The 26340-nt window shown below is 49.9% G+C and overlaps 2 protein-coding genes across 5 annotated transcripts in view; one reads left to right on the plus strand and one right to left on the minus strand.

The window, feature by feature from the left end:
* The window catches only part of STUB1 (STIP1 homology and U-box containing protein 1), a 31158-nt gene extending 4818 nt beyond the window's left edge, over nt 1–26340 (minus strand). Inside the window, exons 1-4 of one of the 2 annotated variants that reach the window (XM_075899203.1) lie at nt 26325–26340; nt 2155–2353; nt 1481–1646; nt 12–102 (exon numbers count right to left, since the gene is read on the minus strand). In XM_075899203.1, the coding sequence (XP_075755318.1) occupies nt 12–102; nt 1481–1646; nt 2155–2296 (399 nt within the window). In that variant the 5' untranslated portion in view covers nt 2297–2353; nt 26325–26340. Of the gene's footprint in view, nt 1–11; nt 103–1480; nt 1647–2154; nt 2354–5645; nt 5865–26324 lie in introns of those variants that run through there. The other variant, XM_075899202.1, reaches the window with a different exon arrangement.
* LOC102443902 (uncharacterized) lies at nt 5844–14022 on the plus strand. 3 transcript variants are annotated; one of them, XM_075899208.1, is made up of 6 exons: nt 5844–5980; nt 8098–8251; nt 8483–8576; nt 10438–10597; nt 11749–11901; nt 13502–14022. In XM_075899208.1, the coding sequence occupies exons 2-6, from the start codon at nt 8124–8126 to the stop codon at nt 13672–13674; spliced, it is 708 nt and encodes a 235-aa protein (XP_075755323.1). In that variant the 5' UTR covers nt 5844–5980; nt 8098–8123; the 3' UTR covers nt 13675–14022. The 3 variants fall into 3 exon arrangements, with proteins under 3 accessions (XP_075755323.1, XP_075755322.1, XP_075755324.1); XM_075899207.1 differs by having other exon boundaries at nt 5867–6005; XM_075899209.1 differs by lacking the exon at nt 5844–5980 and adding an exon at nt 12585–12655 and having other exon boundaries at nt 7689–8251; nt 13502–13632.

Here is a 26340-nt window from a genome sequence, read left to right on the forward strand (position 1 = left end):
GGTTGCCTCACATGTTTGGCTTCAATGTTAGATAGCTGGGCACGGCTCCGGCTCTCGTCCACGTTCTCCTCTTGTTGTGTCCTTTGGCATTCGTCCAGCTCCCTAGGGGAGAACCAGGGGACAACTTTCTAACTACATGGATAGTTAAGCCCTGGAGCGGGTTACCTAGGGAAGTTGTGGTTTTTAAGAACAGGTTGGACAAACACCAGTTAGGGACAATCTAGGATCACTTGGCCCTGCGCCAGCACAGGGAGCAGGACTTGATGACCTCGTGAGGTCCTTTCCAGCCCTACATTTCTAGGACTACAGCCCAGAGCAAAAGATTAGCAAAGGAGCCCAAAACGCCACAGTGGAGGAGAAGGAATATTGAGCTTGGAATGACACACTCTTAGTTCCCTTTCTTCACCTCCTTAGCACAAGGATTCTGGCTTTCCCGTAAAGCCAGATAAGCAGGGACACTCCACTATCTCAATAGTGTGGGCTTCCTTAGGGCAGTGCCTTCTACAGCCAGGGCAAGCACTGTTGGAAGGCCCATCTTGTCACCAATTTCATGATATGTTTACAAAGCTTTATCTTTTCCCCTCCTCCCTTTGCATATAGGAGGGTCTTCCTGTGAGATTCTGCCCCTCCCTGCCTGAGGCCAGTGTTGTTGGGAATACAGTCCCTTCCTCCTGCTTCCACAGGCCCTGTGCTCTTCAGGATTCCCCTCAATCCCTCCAGGCTGTGAGATTCAGAGGGCTTGTCTGCACTGTGAATTAATCCATCACAGGGAGGTGCAAATTCTAGTGCACACTAGTGTGGCATGCATTAACTGATCCCTGTAGACCATGGTAGCACACACCACAACTTCCCTACTGCACATTAATTTAGTATGGTTTGAAATGAACAAATTGGAGAGCAATAAAACTGGCAGCAGGTTTAGAAAACCTGACCTGGTGGGAAAGGTTGAAAAAACGGGGCATGTTTAGTCTTGAGAAAAGAAGACCTAATAATAGTCTTCAAATCTGCTAAGGGCTGTTACAAAGAGAACTGCAATCACTTGTTCTCCATATCCACTGCATGTAGGACACGTAGTAATGAGCTTAATATGCAGCAAGGAAGATTTAGGTTAGATATTGGGGGCAACTTTCTAATAGTAAGGGTAGTTAAGCTCTGAGGTAGACTTACAAAGAAGACTGTGGAATCCCCATCCCTGGAGGTTTTTAATAACAGGTTATCTAAACACCAATCAGGAATGGTCTATGTTGACTTGGCCCTGCCTCAGCTCAGAGGGCTGGATTTGATGACTTCTTGAAGTCCCATCCAGCCCCACTTCTCTATGATTCTATGACTAAGGTGCACTAAAGAGCTTTAGGGGGTAAAAGCAGAGTCCACACAGGCCTGTTAGTACATGACTCCCTAATGGGCACTAGAATTCACACTCCACTAGTGTGGTCTAATGCCCAATGTAGAAAAGCTCAGAGATTTCTATCTGAATTACCTCTCCTTCTCGGCCATGATGAGTTTGGTTAGATAGGAGTGCAACTCATTTTCCTGGTTGATCCGTTTCTCTTCAATGTTGTTCCAGCGTTTCTTCTTGGCAATCCGCAGTGCACTTGGAATATCATCCCCAAAATTCAGTCGCTGTTCCTTGGCTAGGTTATAGGCTGGGGAGACAAGAAGTGTTCTGAAAGCTGACAGCAGGGTGGAAGAAGCTGATGCTTTGCTAAGCCTACTTGGGAGGTGCAGCTAATTCAGGGTGGGATTTGGGCCAGTGGACTCCTGTTTAGGCTTCATCCCCAATCAAGTATCAGCAGAACCCAGATACAGGGAGTAGCAATTACATTCCTACAGGTTCTCCATTACTATAGAGCGATTAGAAACAGGCAGTTGTACAAAACTCAACTTTTCAAGATAAATTCACATTTTGTATTCCAACCAATGGTGACAACCCATGCCATACACTGATGCCTGTTTTGTATGCGAGGCCCTTTCATTTCTCTGCAGCTATGGCCCTTGTCACAGGGCCTCCTCTGTATCGCTGACTTCTCTGTATGTTAGCGACAGCCCCAGGCAGGCCATGCTATCCTGTTAGTATGGGAGGTCCTGGTCACCTCTTTAGATTGGTGATGGCTTGCGCCAGGCCTGGCCATTCAGTAGGAAGACCCAGCTTACCTCTCTGCAAGTTAGCAATGGCTTCATCGTAGTTCTCCATCTCCATCTGGCACTGCCCCAGAAAGAAATGGGCTTTCACTGACTGGCTGTCTAGTTCCAGGGCATGTTTACAATCTGCCAAGGCTTTGTCGTGTTGCTGCATCTTCAGGTAACACAAGGCTCGGTTGGTGTAGTATACCGCCACTAAGGGGTTCCGGTTCTAGAAGAAAAGTCAGATATGTTAAAGGTCTGCCAAAGAATATACACAAAGCATAGGAGACTTTCATAACTACGTAAGGTTGGGAAGGGACAGAAGTCTTCCTCCTACTCTTAGTGTGTGTGAAATGTAAATATTACTGGATTGGTCCTCACTGTTCTGGTTATTTGCTCAACCTTATAGTAACAGTCGGAAGCAGTGCGGAAGCATACAAGTTCTGGATTGTTTGGTCTACTGCACATTACCCTTTGAAATATGGAGCCACAGTGGTATGAGGATGGACGTTAGCGCTAAAAGCTTTCTATCTGGGCATCTGAATCCTGGCTCATGTTTCCAGAAGTGCAAATGCAGAACTCTGCTTTTCTTTCTCATCTCAACCTTACCAGGGCTCATCAGGAGGGAGTGTGGCTTTCCTTCTGTGGGCCAGAGGAAAGATACACCTTTGAGAAGCTCCACAGACTCCTCATTATTCAGCAGACAAGGTGAGATAGGCCCACAAAGGACAGTTTTGCTCAGAAATCCTGCAACGTGTAATTGGGTGCAGGCCCAATCCTTGACCTGAATTATTTTAAACTGCATAACTATTTTGCTCATGAAAATTGGAACAGTGCATACTTCCCCCACACAGCTCTGCCAGTGCTGTAGAACCCTGACCTCTGTCACCTAGACCCTGGGCCTTCAAATACAAAATGCCAATGCACTTCTTGATGTGCTGCACCATGGACAGTTCCAATCCTTCCTCCTTGTTTTGCCAGTTCACCACATTCCTTGCCACATGAGCTCCTCGGTGTTCTAGCCCTGGACTTCCACTTATCCTGATAACGCACCACCGTCCTGACCTGCGGCGCCTGCTATTCTGGTCCTGGGTCTCTGGCTCAGCTCCACTGGCGAGTTGCAATCTTGACCTACCCCCTCCCCCAGTTATTCAAGTTTTGGATTTCTTCACTTCGCAGTGATTTGATGATGTGAACAAACATCCACAGGGGATTCTGAAGAGACCAACGCACATTTTCGCTTCTGACTCAAAACCTGAACCCAAGTTTTCAAGGTTCTAGACTACTTCTCAGACCACAGCTTGTTCAGTAAATGCATACAAGTGATGTTAATCAGCATATCCTTAGAGCTAAGTGATCACTCCTGGATTTCTAGAGCAATGAAGAGTCTTATGATGCATAATCTTGCCCAGTACATTTCCATTAGCTATTTTCTAAAGGTATGTTGTTTAAAAGTTCATCAACTAGGAATATTACATTGTGGTTACCAAGCTAATCAGAATTTGTATAGACTACACAATTAGTCTATAGGACTGCTCAGTCCCGGCTCGTGCTGAGTCCAGCAGCCCCTATTATCAAGATGGACCAGCTAACAAGCGTTAGTAGTTACCATGAACCAGCAGCCAGGTTGAGATACAAATATACACTTAAGAAGCAATACCACAATAGCCAACTACAAAAACCATGAATCCTACATTGAGACAGGCTAGATGGTGAAAGTCACCCAAATGAAGAGTGTATTACAGACAACACAGAGCAGAGATTTGTTTAGGATGTGTAAGTAAACATAGAATAGCCAGACTACACAAACTGGCTTTTGTAATGCTATCTTCCTAACGAAACAGAGGAAATACTTGACTCAGCTAAATACCAGGTGGGGCACAGAGACTATGCCAGACCTAGTAGAAAAGCATCCCAAACAGTAATCACTGAACATTAGCATGCCCTATGTGCAACTCAGTTCTGCAGAGCCAGAGAGAAAACAATCCCCATGGGAGAGCCATGTTAGAAGCAAAGAATTTTATTCCCAAAAGGACATACCCTTAGGAACCCAAATCCCCAAAAGCTATAGTCAGGAAAGTCCTAGATTATGGCTTTGCTGGTAAACCTGTAATCTGGACCACATCCCAAGTTTAAGTGCTGCCCTAGCCAGAGCTCACTAGCAGCGCAGTGCAGTATTATGTAGAATAAGTCCTTTGGATGACATTTTAAACTAAGATCCTCCCTGCCCATACCTAGTGGATATGGGAGTGGAAACCAAGGCTCTATTGACAAGTACTTCAGTTGTAAGGCTAAAGATCCCATATGGTGCTTTGTGGAGAGACTAGGAGATCACCAGTGTCCTGTGCAACCCCATTCAGCATCACATACACCTTCCAACGTCCCCAGCTGTTTGCTTTTGCTGCCAGTTTCGGTAAGAGATTGACAGGGTCTCTCTGACCCTCCCCACACTGAATGGCGAGTGGGCTGCTGACAGCAGTCTGGGCCCCCATCCAGAGGCTGCGTGTGCCGGAGTGGGAAACATTCTCCAGGCCACCTGTTCCCAGGAGACCCTGTCACCAACACAGCAAGGGGGGGGAGGGAGGAGGCCTGCGGGGAAGCAGGGACAGGAGCCTGGATCCTTCCAAAGCCGGGCGGGGGTGAGGAGGAGACAGAAGCGCTAAGGCAGGAACTGAGTCCTGCAGCACGGCCCATGCGGGGCGAACCCGCCCAGCCGCCGCCCCCGGAGGGGAACTGCCCCCCCAGACAGCTCAGCCCCCCCCAGCCCCACAGGCTCTCCCTTGCGGTGGGGGGCAGCCCTCCCCAGCAGCGCCGCCCAGCTCCGAGCTAGGCCTCAGCAGGGTCCTGTAGCCCCGCTCCGCCCGCCGGGCCGCAGACACCCCCCCCCTCCTCCCGACAGCCCCCCCGGCCCGCCCCCTCGCGACACCCCCCACCTCCTCCCGACAGCCCCCCCGGCCCGCCCCCTCGCGACACCCCCCACCTCCTCCCGACAGCCCCCCCGGCCCGCCCCCTCGCGACACCCCCCACCTCCTCCCGACAGCCCCCCCCGGCCCGCCCCCTCGCGACACCCCCCACCTCCTCCCGACAGCCCCCCCGGCCCGCCCCCTCGCGACACCCCCCACCTCCGCCCGACAGCCCCCCCGGCCCGCCCCCTCGCGACACCCCCCACCTCCTCCCGACAGCCCCCCCCGGCCCGCCCCCTCGCGACACCCCCCACCTCCGCCCGACAGCCCCCCCGGCCCGCCCCCTCGCGACACCCCCCACCTCCGCCCGACAGCCCCCCCGGCCCGCCCCCTCGCGACACCCCCCACCTCCGCCCGACAGCCCCCCCGGCCCGCCCCCTCGCGACACCCCCCACCTCCGCCCGACAGCCCCCCCGGCCTGCCCCCTCGCGACACCCCCACCTCCGCCCGACAGCCCCCCCGGCCCGCCCCCTCGCGACACCCCCCACCTCCGCCCGACAGCCCCCCCGGCCCGCCCCCTCCCGACACCCCCCCTCCCCCCGGCGGCCCCCCACTCACGATGGCGCGGCCGTAGCAGGCGGCCGCCTCGGGGTACTTGCGGCTGACGAAGAGCCGGTTGCCCTGCTCCTTGTGCTCCTGGGCGCTGTGGCTCTTCTCGGGGCTGCCCCCGCCCAGCCCGGCCGCCGCGCCCCCCCGGGGCCCCCCGCCCGGCCCCCCGCCGCCGGAGCCGCCGCCCAGCCCCGGGCCGCCGCTCTCCTTCTCCTCCTTCCCCTTCATGCCGCAGCGCTGCCGAGCGGGCCCGGCCGGATCCCAGCGGCCTCGCACTGCGACAGCCCGGCCGGCCCGCCTCCGCCCCGCCCGCAGCCCGCGGGACTTCCGGCGGGGCCGGGCCGGTGAGAGGGGGCGGGCGCTGGGAGGGTGAGAGCGGGGGGGGCTGAACGCGTCTGGGGGGCGAGGGGAGGGGGCGGGGCGAGAGTGGGGGGCTCGGAGGGGGAGGGAATGAGGGGGCAGGATGGAGGGGGAGGGAGCAGGGGGATGTCGTGAGGGCGGGGCTCGGAGGGGCAGGATGGAGGAGGAGGGAGCAGGGGATGTCGTGAGGGGGGGCTCGGAGGGGCAGGATGGAGGGGGAGGGAGCAGGGGGATGTCGTGAGGGCGGGGCTCGGAGGGGCAGGATGGAGGGGGAGGGAGCAGGGGGATGTCGTGAGGGGGGGCTCGGAGGGGCAGGATGGAGGGGGAGGGAGCAGGGGGATGTCGTGAGGGCGGGGCTCGGAGGGGCAGGATGGAGGGGGAGGGAGCAGGGGGATGTCGTGAGGGCGGGGCTCGGGGGGGCTCGGAGGGGCAGGATGGAGGGGGAGGGAGCAGGGGATGTCGTGAGGGCGGGGCTCGGAGGGGCAGGATGGAGGGGGAGGGAGCAGGGGGATGTCGTGAGGGCGGGGCTCGGGGGGGCTCGGAGGGGCAGGATGGAGGGGGAGGGAGCAGGGGGCTGTCGTGAGGGCGGGGCTCGGGGGGGCTCGGAGGGGCAGGATGGAGGGGGAGGGAGCAGGGGGATGTCGTGAGGGCGGGGCTCGGGGGGGCTCGGAGGGGCAGGATGGAGGAGGAGGGAGCAGGGGATGTCGTGAGGGGGGGCTCGGAGGGGCAGGATGGAGGGGGAGGGAGCAGGGGGATGTCGTGAGGGCGGGGCTCGGAGGGGCAGGATGGAGGGGGAGGGAGCAGGGGGATGTCGTGAGGGGGGGCTCGGAGGGGCAGGATGGAGGGGGAGGGAGCAGGGGGATGTCGTGAGGGCGGGGCTCGGAGGGGCAGGATGGAGGGGGAGGGAGCAGGGGGATGTCGTGAGGGGGGGCTCGGAGGGGCAGGATGGAGGGGGAGGGAGCAGGGGGATGTCGTGAGGGCGGGGCTCGGGGGGGCTCGGAGGGGCAGGATGGAGGGGGAGGGAGCAGGGGATGTCGTGAGGGCGGGGCTCGGAGGGGCAGGATGGAGGGGGAGGGAGCAGGGGGATGTCGTGAGGGCGGGGCTCGGGGGGGCTCGGAGGGGCAGGATGGAGGGGGAGGGAGCAGGGGGCTGTCGTGAGGGCGGGGCTCGGGGGGGCTCGGAGGGGCAGGATGGAGGGGGAGGGAGCAGGGGGATGTCGTGAGGGCGGGGCTCGGAGGGGCAGGATGGAGGGGGAGGGAGCAGGGGGATGTCGTGAGGGCGGGGCTCGGGGGGGCTCGGAGGGGCAGGATGGAGGGGGAGGGAGCAGGGGGCTGTCGTGAGGGCGGGGCTCGGGGGGGCTCGGAGGGGCAGGATGGAGGGGGAGGGAGCAGGGGGATGTCGTGAGGGCGGGGCTCGGGGGAGCTCGGAGGGGCAGGATGGAGGGGGAGGGAGCAGGGGATGTCGTGAGGGCGGGGCTCGGAGGGGCAGGATGGAGGGGGAGGGAGCAGGGGGATGTCGTGAGGGCGGGGCTCGAGGGGGCGAGAAAGGGGGACTAGCAGGGGCTGGGGAGATGGAGGGAGCCAGAAAGGGTCAGGGGGCTGGGGGTGAAGTGGAGGCAGGGAGATGAAGTAGGAGGCTGAGATGGGGGATCTGGGGGGGTGAGGGGGCTGGGTTATGGAAGGGTCACGGAGCTGACTGGAGGGAAATGGAGGGCAGGGACATGGAGTGGGGGTCTGGAAGGCAAAGGGAACTAGTGGACAGGAGCAGGCCCAGGGTGTTGCAGGGAAATAGAGACATGTGGGGTGGGGTTGTTTATATGGATCAAGGAAAGTTGCAAATTCCCTGGGTGCAGAGAGCCAGGCTTAGAGGCCATGCCTTAGGACCATAGGTGTGAAGAGGTGTAGAGGCCTGCTGAAGAGCAGGGTGGGTGAAGAGCTAGGAGTAGAGAGAGGAGAGAGAAAGCGGACAGGGCCAATAGAAAGTGAAAGAGGTGAAGAGGAAGGATTTGGGGTTTGCAGACACAAGAATCAGCATTTTCTTCCCGTAAGGTCTCTGCCCTGTATTTCTACAAGCATCAGTTTTGTTTATCTTTCTCTTGTAGATCTTTGTGTCCCAGAGCTCTGAAACATGCCACCAAGAGGAGGGTTGTATGATTGTGAAGACCCCATCTACTGGAGGACAGTATTTGGTGTCTACTGGGATGTACTCAAAGCCAAAGGAGGCAAGCAGAAAAAACTTGCCGAGTTGGATAAGTGGTAAATCTTCCAGCATTTAATATGGCTTCTTTTGTACTCTATGGTATGAGGAGGTGCACGGTTCAGTGTAAAATCCCTGCCAACCCAACTCCATTAGTAACAGCCGGGTCTTCCAGAGCATGAGCTTCCTCACAGCAGTGCTCTGTCAGTACCAGCTGCAACTCCAGCAGCATGAACATCTGGGTTCAAGAAAATATTTTGACTCTGTCTACCAACGGATTTTTGTTTCAGGTATCAGGAGGAGCTGCCAGTTGCTATTGCAGGGAGGAAAGAAAAATATCTGACACGGGCTGAAGTAGTGAAACTCATGGAATGGAAACTAGCAGTAAGTAGCTTTCCCAGGTGAATCATTGTATGTAACATTTCAGCCATACAATCAAAGTGTGTGTAGTGGCAGGGAGGGTCTAAGGCTACATTGCAGCTTAAATTGGCAGAAGTGATGTTGCTTGACTGTGTGAATTAAACATCCCCTTGAAAGACATAACGTATGCCAATTTAAGCACCGGCACGGTGTCAGTGAGAGAATTGCTACCAAGACTTGCAGGGACTGGAAAAATTAAACTCACGAGCCATAGAGCAACTACATTGGAGAGCTTACAGTAGTGCAGCTGCACCAGTGCCACTTTAAGCTCTATAGTGTAGTCATAGCCTCAGAGCCTTGAGGTCTGTAACATTTTCAATTACTGGTGGTTTTGAACTCTGATGATTATATTGATTTTTTTTTTAAACATATGTGGTAAGAGTCTGATGCTGTCAGCCTTAAGGCCTCTGTAGTTGGCATCTATTTAATTCTGCTGTTCCTATTTTAAAGGTGTTGCTGTTAAGGAAAAAAAAAATCCAGTCAAATCCTCTGCTCTTTCTGAACCATGCGTGATGTAAGACAGCGGGAGGGGCAATGGCATCTTTATTCTGCCTTTGTGACTCCTTAATTGAGGGGTTATTGTGGGCCCTGACAACTTATAGGAGCCTCAGGCTTGCTGTAATTGCAGTCAGCTACCCTCAGCCCTAAGGGATTGACCCAGTAGTCTGGGATCACAGAAGCATGTGACTTTTCTGCCACATGCAGTTGCTCAGGCTATGTCTTCTACACAGGATCTTACAGTGGAGAGGGTACAGTGACACTATGCCAGGTAGCAGCCTCCTCACCTTTTGAGTCTGGGGATTTGACCCCCCTTATTTAAAAGTTATACTGTTTGCCTCAGTAATAACATCTTAGAATATCAGAGCAGGAATATTTTTTAATCCGAGGTGTCCTGTTTGTTTAATTTTTACATTTCACACAGCTTGGTAATTTTCCTCTCACTAGCATAATAGAGCTGTGCGTGTGTTTCCACTAAAATAGAGGAACTATTATTTCAGTCAGATATATATGTAACATTAATACTGTACACAACTCTTTACAAACAAGGAGGCGGGCTCCCTGCTGCATAATACATTGCATGGGCTGTTGACTCACAGGAGGAGGGGTGGGGAGAAAAGTCCAAGGAAGGAGAGGAGCAGGAAGAAGGTAGGGGGCAAGGTGGAGGAGATGGTGGAAACTAAAGGAAGAGACTAGTGGTGTTGTAATGGAACAGAGGCTTGAAAGGGTGGTCAGAGGAGCACATGCTTAGGAATAGAAGAGGAAACCCCTGAAGCGATGGAAGGAGCTGGGAGCGATGTGCTCAGACTGTGGGTGAGGAAGTTGTAAATCCCACTCTCCAACAAAACCAAATGTTGCTGGAAATTTTTTTTTCATAAGGTCACGCAACACCTTGTCGTCCCCCAGAGCCTCAGTTCTGAGCCTCAGCCCACTTGGCCGTCTCCTTTTCAATAGTCATACAGCTCTTTCCTTCTTTGGACTATGCTTGAGGATAATGATCCCCTCCTGGGTTGTCTTCCTTCCAATCCCAAAACATCTCAACCTGGAAAATGCCAGGAAGGACTCTGCCTCTGGATCACTGGTGGCCCACAGACCGTGGCTTGGGAACCTCTGCTAAAAAGTAATAACCCTGGAAGAACTCATCGTACTCTTTCCACCATATGGGAAGGAACCATGGACACAGGATACTGAATCCTTTATAAAGGCACAGTTGCCGGTGCCCGTCAAGTACAGACTTTGTCCTCTGGCAGTGAGCTGTACTCACTTGTAGAGCGAAGAAGCTGAGGTCCTCAGGTAGCAATGTCCTCTCTTCTCTTCTCTCCTCTAGCGGGGAAAGTTTCGTCCTCGTCTGCAGCAGTTGGTGGCCACTAACTCCAGTGAAACAGTGGAGAGCTGTACAAGGAAAGCTTTCCAGCTCCTTCCAGATGTGGCAGCTGCCATTACTGAACTGAGCCGGCTGAAGGCTGTGGGACCAGCCACAGCTTCAGGTAAGGCATTGTGAGAGGGAGGGTATAAATCCAAGAGGGATAGGGCCTGACTATACCGATAAATAAAATGGAAAGGTAGTTCATAATTTTTCACAGCACTCTGTAAATAGCACCACCCAAATGGTGCTCGTAACAGTGGGATCCGAAGTGCTCATCTTTCCTGGATGCTAAACACTTCTGGGAGGCTGTATTGGCCCTAGAACTGAGCACTGGGGAAAGGAGAGCGAAAGCGCCCACATCTGCAACTCCCAGTTCTTGTTTCCAATGGCCAGTTCTAACCAAAACCTTGGAGAGGAGACCTTTGCATGAGCTTGCTGCTGTGACTAGCAGGAGCAGCAAATCAAAAGCATCTGGGCTTGCATGGGATGGCACCTGCATTTGAAGGGATATGGCTAGGTCTCTGGCTCAGTATGCTTCCGTGTGTGTGTGTGTAAAACGTAGGGATAATAGTGTAGTCGATTATCCGCTAAGCAAAAGCTTATAGGTTAATGCTAGAGACTACACGCATTTCCCTCTCCCTCCCCCAGAGAGGGGCTGCTGCAGAGCAGCACAGGGTGACAGGCAGCAGGTCTGTGAGGGGAGCTGGTTTTTAAACTGGCTCTCCTTATGGACCAGCTCCTGCCTGGCATCCTGTGTGGAGTGGCAGGGGACGCCTCAGGAGTGGGGCTGGAGCGCACTGGCTGCCAGCCCTGCCCCCGGGGAATATCAAATAGTCGACTAACCAATAAGAATTCATGAGGCTACTCGACTTTTCAATTAACCAGTATCCCTAGGAAGACGGGCACAGTCACATGTGGGGGAATTAGAGACAGGCTCAAACTGCAAAATTGCAGTCCTCATTTCAGTCCCCCTTTCCTCCCAAATTCATGACTGTTCAGACACTCGGGGTTCTGGTTCAGTCACAGCTCTGCTGGGAATGCAGGTTGGATGCAGCCTTTTGGGCTCCATTTCCTTGCTGCATCCTAGAAAGTAGGGTCAGAAGTCTCAGTTTCCAGGCATTCTGAGAGCTCGGACAGGGTAGGGGGAAGTGGCCTGTTTTTCTAAGACACTCTAGTGACAGTTGCGGTCATACCAGGCTGCCCGGTGTCTCCCCCTCCTAACCCCAACCCCTTCCTTATCTCTGCTCAGCACCTGCCACTCTTCCCCCTTAGCAATTCTAGCTGCAGGAGCACCAGAGGCTGCAGCATTTATGGCAGATGAAGCAGTGGAGTCCATTCCTGGCCTCACCCCAATTCAGTATACCCTCAAGCATTACATCCTCTACCTGGACAAGATCCAGCTCTGTGTCATGAAACTAAACAAAGGTAAGGGAAGTTGGGGTCACGGTCTCAGACCTCATGGGAAGGAGGACTACAGCTCTTGTTTTAGTTAAGGGCTTATGGTCTGCATTTCAGCAGTGATTTGAACCGCAGTGAACCCTTTCGTGCTTATCATGAGGTTGTCTTCATGATACAAGAAAACAATGGTTAGCGCAACTGACTAGGAGTCAGGATTCTGAGGATGCGTCTACAGTGCACCGTTATTTCGAGATAACTAACGTTATTTCGAAACAACAATGTGAGCATCGACACAGCAATTCCGTTATTTCAAAATAATGGACGGCTTGTTCCAAAATTTGTAAACCTCATTCTACGAGGAATAACGCCTATTTTGAAATAAGGCATGTGTAGACGCTCCACTGCTGCTCTTTCGATATAGCCCCTCACCAGGGCCATTCTAAATTTTTCCTCCCAGTGCTTCCTGGGGCTCTAAATCGAGATAGCACGTCTACATTAGGGAAGCCTGCCTTGGACTAATTTTGAGGCTTCCCTGCAGTGTAGACATGCTATTTTGAGATAAGCTATTCTGGAATAATTATTCTGAACTAGCTTATCTCAAAATAAGCATGCAGTGTAGACATATCCTGAGTTCTATTCTTGTCTCTGACACTGATTGAATGCTAAATCACGGAGGCAGAGGCATTTAAGCACTTTATTCCCATCAGTAGGAGTTAGGCTCCTTCGAGGATCTGGGCCCTAGTTTCTCCATGCTTTGGCTTCCCCCATCTGCGAAACGAAGGTAACATTTACTTACCTCTACCCAGATCGTCCAATGAAAGTTGCTCTACGTACAACGTTGTTGCTATCTGAGATATTTCTGCCTCAAGTGATTAATTGCAAAGCAAATTAACTGGTCATCAAATTTAGGAAACAGAATTTAGTGATTTCTAGACCTGCACCTTACAGTCACTTGATAGCCATTCTCAGCCGAGCCAGCATTGAAACCGATGCTCTGCAAGATTTCTCTTATTAACTTTTCCTTGCCTTCTGTGCCCACTATGAATTTGCATTGCCTTTTCACTTGCCCGTCAATTTTTGCTTGACGTTGTGGCCAGCTCAGTCTTCCTCCCCTGGTCTGTTTTTCTTCTGGGTTTTCAACAGTCGCCCTGTGACCATGATTTTATCCATGTAGTTTTCCTGGCCTGCTGCACTGTTAAACCATAGCAGCTGTAAGCTGTTGATAGGCCAGGATGGCAGAAATGCTCTCCTGCCCCAGGCCCTGGGCACAGCCACGAAACAGCAGCAGGGTTTGATCTTTCCCTTCCTCCCAGTCTGGTATGGCTGACATTCTCCACTCAGAAGAGGCTTGAAACTGGAATAGCCAGAGGGATGTTTGCAGGGCCAGAGTGAGGTGCAGTTGTAGGGTGGGAACCCAGGAGAGATGCTGCAGATCTGGATAAATGTGTATTGGCAGAGCTGGGTGAGGGAAGTCTGTCTCGTTCCAATCTCCCCTATAAGCCTTTCATTCTACTGGGCCTTATAGCTTAACAAAAACTCATGTGGGAGATGGCGGGAGGACAGAATCAACAATCTGTCTGGTTCCTCTACTGATGCAGATGAATTGCTCCCTTCTGATCTTTTCTAGCGGATGCAGAGACAGCATGGACTCCTCATCACGTGGAGAGGTGTCTCTGGGCCTGGGCCGTGGCACAGAAATTGTGTCCTTCACTGCTGCAGACTCCAAGCTTAGGGGGAGAGAAGGCAGCTGATGAGGTCAATGAGGATGTTAGACCCACAAAGAAACGGAAAACAAAGTGAAAACATCAGCAGCAGCCAGGAACTTCACAAGCACCACTCAGTGTTTTGCCTCCTGTTTGCCAAGGTACAGGTCAATTAAGTGACAAAGCCGAGCAATATTTAGATCCCCGAAGAGTGCTTTTTCTGGGGTTGGTCAGGGAATGGGTCAAATTGATGTGGTGTAGCAAGGAACAAAGGGGAGCTTTTCTGTTTGAATCACCCCCCATTTGGAGCCAAAAGGGCTCTTCCAAATGGAGCTCCCTCCTGTAAGTTATGTTCCTCAGGTTCTAACTCCTCCAGCTCTCTGCTTGGGATGTGCATGGATTTTTACACTAATTCCATAATAAACTTTTTATGTTTTTTCTATTACCACGTAGTAGGGGTTTACTTGGTGTGCAATAGGATAACGATGTGCCAATGGAAGTGCCCTCTCTCATCCCATTTCAACTACCTCCTAAACATGAATGGATCTACTTAAGTGCCATCTTGGTCCCAGCTCTGGTTTCCTGGACCATTTACCTCCTTCATCTCCAATAATCCAACTGATTGAAGATTTCTCCAACTGGAATTGTACCCAGAGTTCTTCCATCAGAATAGCTGTGTGTCATGATCCTTAAAAGTGCTGGCAGTGTGCTCAGCCCTGAACAAAAGACAGAATGAAAGTATCTGCTCTGGAGAGCTTATGCTCTGGGTGAAGCCACCATGGGTTTTATTTTCCCTTTCTTTCTGTTCTCTCCAGTCGGAGACTAGCACTGTTGCCATTATTGGCAAGACTGCATGGGCTGGGCCCTGAAATGCATTGCCACACCTGGAATGAAAAAGTGCTGCAGCTCAGACCCCTGGTACATTGGCAAAGCTGTGGGGTCTCAGGATTGGAACAGCTGAGGGGTGGAATTGTGTGGAAGGGAATCCCTACAGCTAGGATATGAGGAGTTGCTGCGGGGAAGGAATGAAATGCAGTGTCACTTCATGTCTCTTCCCCTTCTTGCTCATCTCTTGATGACTCTTGGAGATCCATGTCTTGTACCCCATTAAATTGGATGAAGCAGAGATGAAGGCTGTATGTGGCCAAGCTGTCTTTCAGTGGCTCAGGAGAACATGAGTGCCAATCTCAGGATGGAGTGTTAGGAACCAGGGTGCAAACCCAAATTGGCTTAGAGTTCTATTTAGATTTCACCTCCAGTTATCAAGTGTAAACTCATCATGCACTGAAATATCCTTAACATGGACAAAGACAAGGACAAGTCACTTAACCTAACTCAATTGCATTGTAGATCACACCAAAGACAATGGTTGTAGCCAGTCCATCCTATACTAAATAAATGTTATTTGCAAGATTAAGATGGCTGAACACACACACACACACACACACACACACGATCCAGTCTTAAATTGCAAAATGTGATAGCTGCTTTTTTTAAATCTGCCCATTAAGGCTAACCCTAGCTAAGCACTGGGGTTCTCTTACTGATGCCTAGAAAACCTTGCCCCTCAGAGTACAAGCAGCACAGAGATGGAGTTCCTTCTTGTTAGATTTATTCCTTCTCCCCTTTGTGTTTTGAGCTATAAACTCAGCTGAAGGGAGAATTCACTTGCATGATTCATCTTCATGGGGCAGGGAAGAGGTGGAGATGAGAGTAAGGAACAGAGACTTTTGTCGTCTTCTCTTCCACAATAACGTGTTTGGTATTGATGGGTCTTCCATTTTAGGCAGGACCTTTGTTTGGAGACCAGCATTTTACACTAGTTAATGTCTCACAGTTGTCTGGTGATTTACAGAGAGGTGCTCACAATGCAAGGCTGTGTCTAGACTGGCCAGTTTTTCCGGAAAATCAGCCACTTTTCTGGGGCTTTTTTGTGCAAAAGCACGTCTAGATTGACACGGACGCTTTTCCGCAAAAAATGCTTTTGCGGAAGAGGATGCCGGTCTAGACGTAGCCCAAGTGTTCAAATATCTGACAACTGTTAAGGAGATTCATGCCTGCAGCAACTCAAAGATCATGTTTAGACTCTATGGAATGCGTAAGTCTAATGCTTGTTTTAACAATGCTAACACAGGTGAGCCAGAATGTTTCCAACTATTTGTTTATAACGTTGGAGACATGGGTACATTGGTATGAGCTGGCACCTAATCGCCTCAGCTATTTGGTGTAGCCTTTGGGTTACTAGATAATACTGTTTAAGTTATAACCCTTAATATTCCCAAGTTACCGTACCAGCATTAACAAATTCAGCAGACACCTGTCAGGGATGATCTAGACAGTGCTTGGTCCTGCCATGAGGGCAGGAGATTAGACTCAACCTCTCAAGGTCCCTTCCAGCTCTAGGATTCTATCTGAAGGTAGCCACGTGTGTTATGAGATGCCACGGACTTGGACTATGCCGTAAGGCACTGATGAATTACAGGTCTGAACGGCATGGAATTCGGCGGCAGACCAGTAATTATGCACCAGTGAAAGCAGAGCAGAATCATTCAGCAGTTTTACTGGGTCATTTAAAACAAGTGCACAAAAATTTAATCTGTCTAAGGGCTATTTGCATTGTCGAAGAACAATCTCAACAGAGGGCTCAGGACTGAGAACATTTTACCCCTCGGCCATCAATTAGGTGTAGTGTAGAGGAATTCTTCTGTTGACCTAGCTATCCTGTCTTGTAGAGATGGATTAACTATGTCAATGGATCAAACCAAACTGCTGATGCATGAAGGGCCTACCCTACAGCAATCCAGTTGCACCATTGCTGTAGCATCGGCATGTCTGTAAGTTAGGCTCTCGTTAGAGTATGCTAGTGCTACAATAGCACAGCGGCAGCATGGCAGCTGTGCCGCTGTAGTGTAGATTGTGGTTACAGAGACGGAAGGGTTTTCCCATTGATGTAAGTACTCCACCTCTCCAAGAGGCAATAGCTAAATCAAAAGAGAAGAGTTCTTCCATTGACCATCTGTATCCACAGCCAAGTTTAGGTCGACCTAACTATGGTGCATGGGGCATGACATTTTTCACAGCCCTGAGCAATGTACCAAGGTCAACCTAAGTTTTGGGGGACAGAGAGGCAAAGTGGCAAAACAGGATCTAAGGTGGTGTAGATCAGCAAAGGGCAATCAAAGCTAGTGAATGGGCCATATGTGGCCCACTGAGGCAAAGGAGAGTCACTCAAGATTGTAATCAGATGTGCACACTAACCATGACCCCAAGAATATGATTAAATACGTGGCCTGCTAAATATTTCAAAACAAGTAGAAATGCTTTAATTATCCATATATTAATAGAACTGTCATCAGCTTCAAATTAGAAAAAAAGAAACATTTACACTTACTTTACAATAGCAAATCCCTGCCTGGCCTCTTCCCCCATCTCCTCTCCCAAGCACATCCCATTCCTGTTCCTCCCACTCCCTCCCAGCACTTCCAGAGCCCCATGAATTGGCTGCTGATTTGTGGCGATCAAGCTCCAGGGACGAGTGGGGACGGGGCACGAATCAGCCAATTTATGGTGTTCCAGAAGTGCTGGGAGGGAATGGGATGAGCAGGTAAATGCAGGGCCCCCAGTGAGCAATAGGCGCAGGGATGGGGCAGAGAGAGGGTGTGCAGGCCACATATGGAACCTCGATGGGACACAAGTCACCCATGGGCCAGAGGTTGCCCAGAACTGGTGAATGTTAAAGACTAATTTACACCTCCTCATGACCTCTCAGGATAAAATTCATACTAACCGACTCCCATACACATAAGGACTAAAAAAGATATTTTCCATCTTTTCCATTTTCTGTATTTGGCTCAAGTTTGTACACAAATACAATGAAGCAAGTCTAGTTATCAAAATTTGACAGGAAAACCTGTTGGCCCAGCAACTCATTGGGTGAATTACCATATAAAGGTTTCGGCACTATTTAGGACTTCCTATCTGTGTCTATTTGTATCCCTGTTTAGCTGTCTAAGTCAGTGCTCTCAAATTCACGGCCCACAGGCCATCTATGGCTGGAGCAATTTTGCAGTCTAGCTCAGTTGTCCCTGCAGCCTGGGGGAAGGGATCCACACTCAACACTCACTCCTACCTGCCCCACCCTCTCCTCCTCATTGCACCTTTTCCCCTGAGAGATGCAGCCTTGGGGATTACTGGGGGGGGGGGGCTAGGTGTGGGACAGCAGCAGCAATTGGGCCTCCCATACTCCCCACGGCGCAATGAAGGGGAGTGGGTGGGGCGGTGGCAAGAAGGGGCAAGGTTGGGGGATGGGTACAGACACCCTGCCCTCTATCTGGTCTCCCCCAGGCTGGATTGCGAAAATGTTCCTGCCATAGATGGCCCATGAGTTTGAGATCCCCTGCTCCAATTCCTCCACAAAGCCAGTACCAAAGAGAGAAATTAACAGAGGTTGCCTATCTCCTAGAACTGGAAGGGACCTTGAAAGTTCATTGAGTCCAGTCCCCTGCCTTCACAGCAGGACCAAGTACCATCCCTGACAAATTTTTGCCCCAAATGGCCTCCACAAGGATTGAACTCACAACCCAGGTTTAGCAGGCCAATGCTCAAACCACTGAGCTAGCCCTCTCTCAAATGACTGTGGTAGTAATTTAAGGCTAGCTTGCACAGCCCTTACTTATACTAGGTTAATGTAGCTACTTGTTTACATGTTCACCAACACCAGTAAGGGTTACACAACCTCACCCTTGCTTTTGGCAATGATTTCCCCCTAGATCTCCACCAATTTTTAAAGGTAAGCTCTTTTGCAGGGGAGCTCTGAAATACCTACCATGGTGTACTTTTAAATGGATGGCAGTTGTTCCTTTGCACTGCATCACAAAAGTTCCAAGCAATGCGATTTCGGGTCTCCCGGAGGTCCTGGTACAATAGGTTGCTGAACTGGTGGTGATCCTGATAAAAGGCTTAACAAGAGTTTTCACACCAGCTGAGGATCTGCCCCCTCAAGTGTCAGAGAGAGCATTCTCCAATTTCTGATCAGCAAAATCAAACTGAGACCCTCCTACTCAGGAATAATAAATGGCCACATGCAGATTCACACAAAACCAACAAAGAGGGGTGAATTAAAGCCAATTCTGTTAATTTGGTGCAAATGTGTGCGGAGGAGGCCAGAGAAGTGAATTGAACCAAAGACAAAGGGGGGCTGATTCCTACAAGGAAGAGCCTTTCCCTTCACATGTCTTAGCCAAACAGATGTCCAGACAATTCAGCGCTGGCAGCTCCCATAATGCAGTCATTGGCATTTTTCCTCTAAGCCCCACCTTCTGAGCAGTGCATGAGAATGCTGGCTTTCATTTGCACAAAACCCAAATGTGTTTCTGGCCTTTCTGGTATGGTTTCAGAGAAAAACGCCTCTGAAAAAAACAATCCCTCAAGCCTCCCAGAGCAGAAGATGAACACAATGAACCCAACATACATTGTTGTGGAAGTCTCAGCCATGTTGAACCAGCCGCAGGGTCTTTGATCACCTGGGCTCAGCCCTGAGTGCCTGAAGTCAATGGAGATAGTCAGTGCTCTAAACATGATCTTATTTTAATTCTGGGCTGTGTCTAGACTGCATCCCTTTTCTGTAAGAGGGATGCAAATTAGACACATCACAATTGCAAATGAAGCGGGGATTTAAATCCCCCCCCCGCTTCATTTGCATAAACATGGCTGCCACTTTTGTCTAGCTCGGAGCTTTGCTGGAAAAAAGCGCCAGTCTAGATGGGGATCTTTCGGAAAATAAAGCCTTACATTTATAGGGCAAAAAGGGTAATAGTAATAGTGCCGCTCAAAATCTCTCACACAGCATCTAACTTTGAAAATGTGGATTAGAGAATTAAACAGCCTGAATAAAAATCACTTCCATTCTCAGTTAGGTTTAATCTCTTTTATTCCTCAAGCTTAAACTTATTAGCTCCCCAGTCATCCATATAGTCCACCAGGAGAGAGGAGATTAAGTTCTAATGCAAAAAACCAAGGCTTGATAAACAAGATGCACATTACCACTATCATCTGTGAGATATATACACATGGACAAATGAGGGCAAGAAACATCCCTGCTCCTGACATTTTGCAAGTCATCTTTGGAGACCATATGAAAATGAAGGGGTAGCCGAGTTAGTCTGTACAGGATAAACTTAAACAACCAATAGTCTGGTAGCACGTTATAGACTAACAAAACATGTAGATGGGATCATGAGCTTTCGTGGGCACAACCCACTTCTTCAGATGACCGGAGTTTTGAGTTTAGGATGTGCAGACCCAAAATAAATAGGGGAGAAGGGAAGGGGAGGGGGGAAAATAAGGAGCAGAGGGGATGAAAATATTAAAGGGAAAATCAGATAGGCAGAACTGGTAATCAGTAAGCACCTAAAGACTGGATAGTTAAAAGAAGCAGATAAGGATCAAAGGATAGCAATTAGATAGGAAGGGTACTAACACAAGAATCTACACAAAGCGCTGTTGACACCTCCATTGATTGTTAGGTTGATAATGTCCCAGCCATCCATTATCTCGATTGAGTAGGCGATCAGAGTGAGAATTGAATTTGTGGATAAATTGTAATTCCAATGCCTCTGTGTATTTGGCTAGTAGAATTGGTTTGACACAGGACAGCCACTTGAAGATGTTTTAAAGAGTGATTAGGTAGATTGACATGTTCTCCAGCAGGTTTCTGTATGTTCCCTTTATGTATATCTGATTTGTGTCCATTGATTCTTTCCTGTAGAGACTGTCCAGTTTGTCCAATATATAGATAACAGTGGGGCATTGCTGGCATTTAATACGAAAATGAACTAACTTCACAGAGCTGAGCTTTTATGTTCCTCCCCTACTCTGCCCCTGTTTGTGAATCTCTGCTGTTTATTTCCTCTCTGTGGGGTAGGTCTTAACATTTATTAATAGTGACGATCCCCTCCTTGCCTGCGGCCTCTGCCGCTCTAGTCTTTCTAGGTCACTTGGCAGGTTGTTTCTGTCCTTCAGCATGTTGGCTGTGATGGGAATCTGCTGAAGGCCACCCAGATTGGAAGAAAAGGAGAGAGAAATATCCTTGCCCTGGCTTTTGGGGAGTTTAGAACCATGGGATCATACTGCTTCTAACCAGATACTAGGTGGAGCGATAAACCTGGCAAATCAAAGGCATTCCTAAGGCTACGCCTACATTAGTCTGTTTCCTGAAACGTGTCCCACTCTAGCCAGCAGCAGCACAGTTCCGCTCGTGGTAGCGGGACTCCAAGCCCTCCCCGCTGTGCTAAACATCCATCAGCCAACCCTGCTTGAAAACGAGCATGCAACAATCTGAGCTTTGAGTGGCCAGTACGGATTGTAATTATTACAGAAGGGAGACCTATTTAAACTTGTGTCTAGGAGATCTCTGATAAAGCAGGCACCGAGTGAAGAAAGAGATTGACCGAGATGAGGGTGCTAGTAATAGGCCTTGAATTTTAAAGAATGGAGAGGAGATTTTATTCATAACTAGGACACGAGAGAGTGGCTATCTTTTGGGGAAATGCCAAGCAACACATAGGAAACGCACTTGACAATTCTCACTCCTTGTAGAAGATCAAAAGAATGTTTGGCTGCCGATGTGTCAATTACAACCACAAACACTAATTGGGGAACAATGCCCCTCAGTTTGGGGGATCAGAAGCCATTAACCACATAACTATCTGAGGGAGTTAGCGCCACGGTGCACATCAATGAAAATACCCAATAGGTAAATCTAAGGAACCATGGAGCGCTATAGAGTTCACATTAGTCAAATGAGACACCTACTAAACCTATGTTAGAAAGTGATAGGTGTGGGTTGATTGGCTTACTTAGCCAATTGCTGAGATGTGAGACTTCTGCTGTAATTAAAATAATCTGTTGATTAAGCCAGAGAAGAACAAACTAATCTGTTGCTCAGACTTGGAGCTCGTTTACTCTGCTTAACTTCTGTTTACTGGGATTTCCTCAATCAAACCAACCTTGGTTTATTTAAGCGGGTGGGAATTGTGGATCGTGGAGAGCAGGTACAACTGGCCATTTCCAGAGGAGGCAGAATGGGGACTGAAGTGCCAGCATTTTGGACCTTGTGATGGAGGTGGCATTGGAGGTTGCGTTTGCTACTCCCCCTGGCATTTCTTAGTGTTGGTGACTGGGTGGGTGTCTATGAGTTCTCCTGGCTCAGGAGCACTGTCCTAAGCAACATCCGTATCCTCAAGAAACAGAGAGCTAGTGTCCTCGCTTTGCTGGAAGGTTTTCCTCACTCTGTAGGACCAGCCCTCAAAAGACAGCTGTGCCAATGTATCATCTTGAGGAAGTGTTATCACTGTACCTGAAATCTTACCTCTTCCTCCCCCTTGTCAAAGGCCCACTGTTTGACATGCCGGTAATATGGCTTCTGCTCCAATTTCCTGGCATTTACTTCTTTGCAGCTATTACATCTGGAGCAGAAGGAAGGTCCATTAATGAGACCACTTGCCTGGGACTCTGGAGACTGAGGTTTAATTGCCTGCTCTGCCACAGCCCTGGGGCACGTCACTTAGGCCCACATTTGTAAAGGTCCTGAAATCTGGGGGCATTGGGAGCCTAAACAACTTTACAAATCCAGCCCTTGGTCTCTCTGAGCTTCAGTTCCCTGTAGAATAAGAGTCAAAGTTGAGGGCAGACTGCGCCTGTATTCACGCCAGGGTTTCTGGAGGGACTCACCGTAAGGTCCTGGCTCCAGTCACTCCAGCTCCAGCCTCAGGCTCTGGCATCCCTCAGTCCATCCAAAGATACTGCCTGAGGCTGCAGCATCACATCTCCCCCAGGAAAAAGTTACATTTATGGAATTGGAATTGCGACTGGCAAAGGATGTGAAAGATAACAAGAAAGGTTTCTACAGGCATATTAACAAGAAGAAGGTGATCAGAGAGGGTGTGCGGCCCCTACGGGATGAAGGAGGTAACCTAGTGACAGATGATGTGGGGAAAGCTGATGTACTCAATGCTTTCTTTGCCTCTGTCTTCATGGACAAGGGTCAGCTCCCAGACTAATGCGCTAAGTGACACAAGATGGGTTGAAGATGGACAGTCCTTGGTGGATAAAGAATAGGTTAGGAACTATTTAGAAAAGCTAAACGTACACAAATCCATGGGTCCGGACTTAATGCATCCAAGGGTATGGAGGGAGTTGGAAAGTGTCATTGAGGAGCCCTTGGCCATTATCTTTGAAAAGTCGTGGAGGTCGGGAGAGATCCCAGATGATTGGAAAAAGACAAATGTAGTGCCCATCTTCCAATAAGGGAAGAAGAACGAACCAGGTAACTATAGGCCAGTCAGTCTTACCTCGGTCCCTAGAAAAATCATGAAAGGGATCCATAAGGAATTATTTTGAGGCACTTGGAAGAGGGGAAAGTGATCAAGAATAGTCAGCATGGATTCACAAAGGGCAAGTTGTGCCTGACCAATCTGATTAGCTTCTACGATGAGGTAACTGGATCTGTAGACATGGGAAAGTCAGTGGATGTGATATACCTTGACTTTAGCAAGACTTTTGATATGGTCTCCTACAATATTCTTGCCAGCAAGTTAATGGAACGTGGATAAATGGACGGTAAGATGGATAGAAAGATGGCTAGAAGGCCGGGCCCAGCGGGTAGCGATCAACGGCTCCATGTCAGGATGGCGGTCGGTTTCTAGCAGAGTGCCCCAAGGTTCAGTTCTAGGACCAGTTTTGTTCAATATCTTTATTAATGACCTGGATGAGGGGATGGATTGTACTTTCAGCAAGTTTGCAGATGACACTAAGTTGGGGGAGAGGTAGATACACTTGGGTGCAGAGATAGGGTCCAGAGTGACAAACAAATTGGAGGATTGGGCCACAAGAAATCTGATGAGGTTCAACAAGGACAAGTGCAGAGTCCTGCACTTGGGACGGAAGAATCCCAAGCATAGTTACAGGATGGGGACCAACCGGTTAAGTAGTAGTCTGCAGAAAAGGACCTGGGGATTCCAGGGGATGAGAAGCTGGATATGAGTCAACACTGTGCCCTTGTAGCCAAGAAGGCTAATGGCATATTAGGTTGCATTAGGAGGAGCATTGCCAGCAGATCCAGAGATGTGATTATTCCCCTTTATTCGGCTCTGGAGTAGTGTGTCCAGTTCTGGGCCCCCCACTACAAAAAGGATGTGGACGCATTGGAGAGGGTCCAGCAGAGGGCAACCAAAATGATTAGGGGGCTGGAGCATATGACCTATGAGAAGATGCTGAGGGAGTTGGGTCTGTTTAGTCTGCAGAAGAGAAGAGTGAGGGGGGATTTGATAGCAGCCTTCAACTTCCTGAAGGGAGCTTCCAAAGAGGATGGAGAGAGGCTGTTCTCAGTAGTGACAGATGGCAGAACAAGGAGCAATGGTCTCAAATTGCGGTGGGAGAGGTCCAGGTTGGATATTAGGAAAAACTATTTCACTAGGAGGGGGGGGTGAAGCACTGGAATGGGTTCCCTAGGGAAGTAGTGGAGTCTCCATCCCTAGAGGTGTTTAAGTCTTGGCTTGACTAAGCCCTGGCTGGGTTGATTTAGTTGGGATTGGTCTTGATGACCTTCTGAGGTCTTTTCCAGCTCTATGATTCTATGGATTGTTGTGATCTGGGATTGTATGTGGTGCCATAAGGCCATCGAGGGTATTACAGGAAATTGCCGTACCTGTCACAAGTCTCTTGGTTCTCTGACTTATAGCAGTGTGGGGAGGTTACATGCATTAGAGAGCGTGAGGTGCTCAGCTCCTGGATAACGGAAGCCAGACACATTCCTGGGCTGGAGGCACTAGGTAGATACTGTCTCTCGCCCCTACGTCTCTGAACTGGTCTCTAATAAAGCAAAGTGAGTTGTGCCGCAATAGCCTAGGAATACTAAGCATGGGTGTCTTTAATCCAAAGATTAAAATACATAAATCAAGGTCTTTGCAGTTTGTACAGCCTGTTCTACGAGCCCCACGCGCCCACTGGCTGGGCAGAGTTAAGAGCTTGGATGGATCTGTCCAAGAGAATGGCTGAAAGGACCCACTTGCGACTCATTATCATTGACCATTCTGGCGCTGTCCCTTGGTGACTAAGCCGTGCTTTACAAGGTGTTATTACACTGCTGTTAGTGGGGTCATGTGACTGCTCGGTTTCACAGCTGCTCTGGGCACACTTCTCCCCACGTTTTTGTTTACACATTCTGGGGCCAGCGCCAGGGAGAGGCCTGAGACCTTCAGTCTCCTCCTGCCGCTGGCTCCAGAGATGCAGCCAGCAATCCCCGAGGGAGAAGCTAAATGGGCTGGTCCTTCAGAAGCCTGAAGGCCAATTTGCCGTCCCTCCATTGTTCTCACATCTCCATGAAGGTCCTTTTGGGCAGTATCCACTAACCCTCGGGACACTCTGAGGCAGTGGGTGTTGTCTCGGGATCCCTTGTTTTGCCTGTGACCTACACCCCCATGCTGTTGTTTGTATTCTTTGTGTCATTCCCCCCCCCCCCCCAGTTAAATGATTTCTGGGCTCTACCACCTGTCCCTTCAGTGAGGGGTGGGGCCTTGTTTTCCTAGTAAGCTCTGTCCATTCCACCCCCCACCTCACGTAGGCAGATTGTAGCTCTGTTGGGTTTTAGAAGCATATGCCACCAGGCAATCACTTTGCAGAAGGACAACCCCCAGCACATATGAACACGCATTAACTCGGATTCTCGGTTCTTAATCCCAAAGTATTTCAATACCACTGGTTCTGCAACAGCTTGTTTCTAAATAGCCGGCTTTTTTTTTTTTTTACACTAGCTGTCACTCTGCTAACCTGCACCATCCACAACCTGAATTCTGGGGAGATGCAAGTAACAAGTGTGGGGGTGACTCTGCTTAGATACCTAAATGAACTCATTCATCTCCATAATAGCTTTTCATTTTAGGTCCTGTTCAGCTGTGCATTAGCATTCACCTTTCTGGAGTGGGGTCAGCCATCTTTGTCACCAAGTATGTGTCCTACATAACTAATCTCATCAGCCTAGTTTGGCATCTGTTCCCCGTCAATTTAAGGCTTTATGATTTTTCATGCTGGAGAACACTGCGGTTTCTTTCCTGTGCTCCTGGATCATTTTCACCCCATGTGACAAGATTGTCAATTCTACCCCAGACAGACCCTCAAAGCTCCAGGGTATGAGATATTTGTGTGTACCTTTGGAGCAGCAGTGGTCCCAAGGGAAAGTTGGTAAAAAATATCTGCTTATGGGGAAGTGGAAGGTATCATATCAAATGTGCCAAAAACCCTTGGCTTGTATCCAAAACCAAAAATAATTTTGTATTTCAAAGTCTAGTCACGACCTCCTCAGGAGGGTGAACTTGCATTAGACACCCTTACTTAGATCTATATTTGTCTTGAGCTTGTTCGAGTTTATTACAGTGCCCATCCTATCAGAGCCAGTCTCTACCCTTTGCTTACTGTTGTATGCGCTTTCTCTCTAAGGATAGGCATAACATTCTAGAAAGGCAGTCAACACTCTGCAGTGTAACACTTTCATTTGAGAAGCGTAGTTTTCAGTAGCCCCGCAAATAACCACTGCTCTTTGCCAATGACCAATGCAAAGTCCATAGTTCTCAATAACTTTGACCTGGCTATCAGTTATACTATGAACACTTTGGGTTCCACTTCATCCATCTGCCCAAATTCACACAAGAGCTTTAATACATAAACCTGCAAATTGCCAATCAGTGGTCTTACCTGGCTGCTGGATTCT

The sequence above is a fragment of the Pelodiscus sinensis genome, chromosome 16, assembly GCF_049634645.1.
Source record: "Pelodiscus sinensis isolate JC-2024 chromosome 16, ASM4963464v1, whole genome shotgun sequence".
NCBI lineage: Eukaryota > Metazoa > Chordata > Testudines > Trionychidae > Pelodiscus > Pelodiscus sinensis.

Bases quoted from the DNA above. Each gene is read 5' to 3' on its own strand.
- LOC102443902 (XM_075899208.1), top strand. From the start codon at position 8,124: ATGCCACCAAGAGGAGGGTTGTATGATTGTGAAGACCCCATCTACTGG. The intron at 8,252-8,482 runs GTAAATCTTCCA...TTTTTGTTTCAG, and splicing joins CTTGCCGAGTTGGATAAGTG to GTATCAGGAGGAGCTGCCAG. The intron at 8,577-10,437 runs GTAAGTAGCTTT...TCTCTCCTCTAG, and splicing joins TCATGGAATGGAAACTAGCA to CGGGGAAAGTTTCGTCCTCG.